The sequence below is a fragment of the Ipomoea nil genome, unplaced genomic scaffold (assembly GCF_001879475.1).
Source record: "Ipomoea nil cultivar Tokyo-kokei standard unplaced genomic scaffold, Asagao_1.1 scaffold1576, whole genome shotgun sequence".
In the NCBI taxonomy this organism is placed as follows: Eukaryota; Viridiplantae; Streptophyta; class Magnoliopsida; order Solanales; family Convolvulaceae; genus Ipomoea; species Ipomoea nil.
The window spans coordinates 3,309,348-3,314,342 of NW_017618004.1; the positions used below are offsets into that span (position 1 = coordinate 3,309,348).

Sequence of the window (4,995 nt, forward strand, 5' to 3'; positions counted from 1 at the left end):
TACTTTTGGTCATTTTAATTTAAAAAACAATGTGAGATTTCATCGATTTTTTTCACATTATTTGTTTGTAATCAAAGTTTATGTGATTTTTAATTTTTAATATGTTGCTTATAGTCTCATAGATCTAGATTTAATAGGTTAGTTATTGGTGGATAAGAAAAACATTTAATGACAGTTGCAGTGCAAATTCTGAAGTCCAACTACTTTTGGTCCTACAATGGCAGCAATTTAAAACAAGAAATAAACAATTCTGGCATTTCTGACCAGGAAGGCTTTAAAGTAAAACCTCAACAATCAACCAATGAAACAGCCATGACCAACGAAAAGACGGCACTTCAATTCTTCTGCTCTGTTCTCCTCATAATTTCCACCTCCGCAGACACCATAACTTCCGGTCGGCCACTCAGAGACGGCGAAACCGTGGTGTCAGCCGCCGGGATTTACGAGTTGGGATTTTTCAGCGGCGGAGACTCGGCGAGTCGTTACGTTGGGATTTGGTACAAGAAGATATCCTTCCGAACGGTTGTTTGGGTTGCCAACAGAAATGCCCCCTTAAACGACACTTCGGGTGTGTTGATGATTAATGAGAAGGGGAATTTGGTGATTGTCGGCGGCACTAATCGCACGGTTTGGTCGTCCAATTCTTCAAGAATCTTGGAGAATCCGGTGGCGTGGCTTTCCGACGGAGGGAATCTTGTGATCAAGGATGAAAAGGGGAATTTTGCGTGGCAGAGCTTTGATTATCCCGGAAATACTCTGTTGCCGGGGATGAAGCTCGGGAAGAACCTAGTCAACGGCCTGGATTGGTCCATCTCATCGTGGAAAACCGCCGACGATCCATCTCCGGGGGATTATCGTGCCAGCCTGGACATTAATGGATACCCACAGCTCTTCGTGAATAAAGGCTCTGTTTTACAATACAGCTCCGGCCCCTGGGACGGCATGGCGTTCACCGGAAGCCCAGTTTTGAAGCCGGACACCTACTTCACCTTCAAATTAGTAATCACATCGGACGAGGTTTATTACACGTACGAGGTTAAGAACACTTCGCTCCCGACCAGGGCGGTTATAATCCCGACCGGCGTGGTTCAGCATCTCACCTGGATCGAACGGACCCAGATCTGGTCGGTCTACCTGACGGCGCAGTTAGACAACTGCGACCGTTACGGGCTGTGCGGGCCCTACGCCAGCTGCAGCATCAATAACTCCCCGCCGTGTGATTGCCTGAGAGGGTTTCAGCCCAAGTTTCCGGCGCAGTGGAACGGCGCGGATTGGACGAGCGGATGTGAGCGGCGGACCCCCCTGGCATGTGGTGGTGATAATAAAGACGGATTCCGGGAGTTTTCCGGGATTAAAATGCCCGATTCTCGACATTCCTGGTACGACAAAAACATTGACCTTAAGGAATGCAAGAAGAGGTGCCTGGAGAATTGTTCTTGCACTGCTTATTCCAATCTTGATGCCAGTGATGGAAGTGGGTGCTTGCTATATTTTAGTGATCTTATGGATTTGAGGGAGCTAACCCAAAATGAACAGACTTTGTATGTCAGAGTCGCTGCATCTGAACTAGGTAAACCCAATTTCTTCCTAAAAGTCTAAGCTGATAGCTGAATTGTTATTATATGCTCAACACACTCCGTCACGTGTGCGGTCGAATGACCTTTGGCATGACTCTGATACCAAATTGAAGCATGTGCTCTATCTCAACTAAAAGTCTAAGCTGATAGTTGAATTGCACATTAATGGTTATATGCTCAATACCTTTAGGCACCATAACCACCTGAATTTCTTGACTGATCATGATTCATGATACAGATGCAGATAGAAACCAAAAGAAAAAGAGATTGATGCGGATTATAATCGGGCCAACTGTCATAGGGACATTACTCATCGGTCTTTTCTGCTGGTGTGCAGCCAAGAGAAGAACAAAAAGAGGTAATTAAAGAGAAAATTAAGGTTTAGTCAGTTTCTGGTAATGATTATGCATTATTCAATCATATGTGTAAACTGCTTTCTTGGTTTAATTTACAGGTTTAGTTAATGATAAAGACATGGAGTTGCCATTGTTTGATTTGGCCACTGTTTCTTCTGCCACTAAGAACTTCTCCGCAAAAAACATGATTGGAGAGGGCGGATTTGGGCCGGTTTACAAGGTACCATAGCCGCTTTCATCCTACTCTGATCTGAATGTTTGAATAAGAAACGAAAGCCCTTTCCATTGAAAAAATAAATGCAAAATTGCAGGGTAAGTTGGCATCTGGACAAGAGATAGCAGTGAAGAGGCTTTCAAAACATTCTGTGCAAGGTGTTGAAGAGTTAAAGACAGAAGTCAATCTGATTTCCAAACTACAACATAGGAACCTTGTCAAGCTTTTAGGTTGCTGCATTGAAGGGGAAGAGGGGATTTTAGTCTATGAATTCATGCCCAATAATAGTTTGGATCATTTCATTTTTGGTCTGCTTCCTTTAACTCATTTTTTTGTGTTTTTTGTCTTCTGATAAGCCTTAGCTTGGAGATCATGATCCCTGGAATGAGCTGAGCATGAACTAAATAATTCACTCCAATTTCATGCAGATCCAAGCAGAAAAGCACAACTTGGATGGCAAAAACGCTTTGAAATCGTAATGGGGATATCTCGTGGCCTTCTTTACCTTCACCAAGACTCGAGACTAAGAATCATTCACAGGGATCTTAAAGGCAGCAACGTTTTACTCGACAACAACTTTCTCCCTAAGATTTCTGACTTTGGTCTTGCCAGAATAGTCGGCTTAGACCAAAACGAAGGAAAAACAAAACGTGTAGTCGGAACATAGTAAGTTCTAGTTTTAATTTGTAGGAATCATTTCAACTTGAATTCGAATTTCATTTGGAAATGCTGCCATTTACTAACCTACAATGAATTTATGACAGTGGGTATATGTCTCCAGAGTATGCCATAGACGGGGAATTCTCAGTTAAATCAGACGTTTTCAGTCTAGGTGTGCTGATACTAGAACTAGTCAGTGGAAGGAAAAACAGGACATTTCGTAATTCGGATCATCTTCATAATCTGTTGGGACATGTAATCACTAATATAATTGCAGTCCAAGATTTCCAGTTCTATATTTGTTCACTACTTATAATAATAAGTTTTATTAATTAACTTTGTTCTTATTTTTAAGGCATGGATATTGTGGAAAGAAGGCAGGGCCATGGAAATAATGGACCAAAGCCTAGAAGAAGAGTCATGTGTTAAATCTCAAGTTCTGAGATGCATTCAAGTAGGGCTATTGTGTGTTCAGAAACTCCCTGGAGACCGGCCAAACATGGCCTCTGTAGTGTTCATGCTGGGCAACGAGGATGTTCATTTGGCTGAACCGAGAGAACCGGGTTTTTTTGTGGAAAGAGGTTCAACTGAATCCAGTCAAGAAGAAGCCGTCGCAGAAACGGCGCAGGATGGAAGAGTCGCTGAAAATGCAGAGACGCTAACAATATTGGAAGCTAGATATATAGATGATCAACTATTTAGGGGACGTTGGTAAATAGCTGATAGCTGATTTGGTTAGTGGTTTTGATTAGTTGATAACATTATTTGATTGTAGAAAAGTGTTTGATAAATTAGTTGATTACATACAAAATGATTTTTTCAAAAAGCTGATCGAAGAGCAGCTTTTTGAATTTTAGCATTTTGGAGCAATAATCTGTTACAAAAAGCTAATTAATCAAACACTCATATTAATTGTTTAACCAAGTTAAACAACTAATAGTGGTCAAATAAATCAAAATTAGCTGATAAGCTAACTATGTTACAAAACAGAGCCTTAGTCAAGTGTAAAATGACAACGCTGATATTGTATATTGCTGTAAAATCCTGTAGTGGTGTCATACTAAATTCCTTTGCTTTTTTTTTTTTTTTTTTTTTTTGGGTGAAAATTCCTTTACTAAAATTATTATGTAACATTATTTATTAAAATATCATTATTATATTAATTAATTAGTTTTGACTTTGATTTTTTTTTTTATGTCGATTATTTATTAACTTGTGATAGAGTTGACTAAATCACAAGTTGTCCAATCTTTCTTTATTTAATTTAGTCAGGAAGGAAGTGATTTTAGAAATGAAATTAATAGTTCATTTGTCATTGATGACATTAATTACTGAAGTAAATACCAAAAACTTAGGAAGCTTAGTATAGACCAAAAACTTATAAGCTTAATTGAGGTTGTTCAAGTTGATTAGCTTAGTATATTAGCTGGATGCTGGCAAAGCATCAACTACAACAAATCAGCTGAACTAAAGACAACGGGCCAACAGATTCAACCAGTAGAGCAGGAAATTCAAAGTAAACCAGCTGATGTCTTCAAGTTACGTTGTTCAATTGTATTTAGAACAATACTAGTAAAAACCTCATTAGAGTTTAAGGAGAAGAGTGGATCGGAGTAGGTTATTGTCGAACCACTATAAAAATATCTCTCACTTCTTCTTTTTATTTATGCACTTTATTTACCCGTTGATATGATCAAACACATACATGGATACAAAAAGTGCACACTAGGACACTACGAGGTACACACATACGACGAAAACATAGTTGGGAGGACCCGGGAGTACAATGCAAATGCAGACATACGGAGGCCACAGTGCACACCAGTACATTACTTGCGAAAACTACACATAGCTCAATCACAAATATAGATAATATTATACTCACATGATAAACAATTAAAAACTCAAAAATCAACTTGAGTTCATGGCTAAACAAAGAAACGCAAAAACTCAAATCAAGATGGAGAAAGAACCCCAAATGAAGTAGAGTGCATCAACAAGGAAATCAAAATTTATCACAAATTCAACTCCTAAACTCAAGCATAACTTCCATGTATAATCATCCCCGCCTTCAAAACACAAACCAAAATTACCAAAGCACTCCTATGTAAATAAACCAGTAAATAAATATGAAAAAAAAAAAGTTAATTTCATAGGTGATCATTTTCTTTAGTGGCAATTCTAAATT

General features: G+C 39.0%; 1 protein-coding gene across 1 annotated transcript; it reads left to right on the plus strand.

The window, feature by feature from the left end:
- Positions 1–218: 218 nt before the first annotated feature.
- Positions 219–3,549, plus strand: LOC109190462 (G-type lectin S-receptor-like serine/threonine-protein kinase At4g27290). The gene is made up of 8 exons (XM_019340946.1): positions 219–1,570; positions 1,816–1,935; positions 2,032–2,153; positions 2,245–2,455; positions 2,576–2,813; positions 2,912–3,062; positions 3,163–3,401; positions 3,438–3,549. Exons 1-8 carry the CDS (start codon positions 313–315, stop codon positions 3,520–3,522), a joined length of 2,424 nt encoding a protein of 807 aa, XP_019196491.1. The 5' UTR covers positions 219–312; the 3' UTR covers positions 3,523–3,549.
- The last annotated feature ends 1,446 nt before the right edge of the window (positions 3,550–4,995 follow it).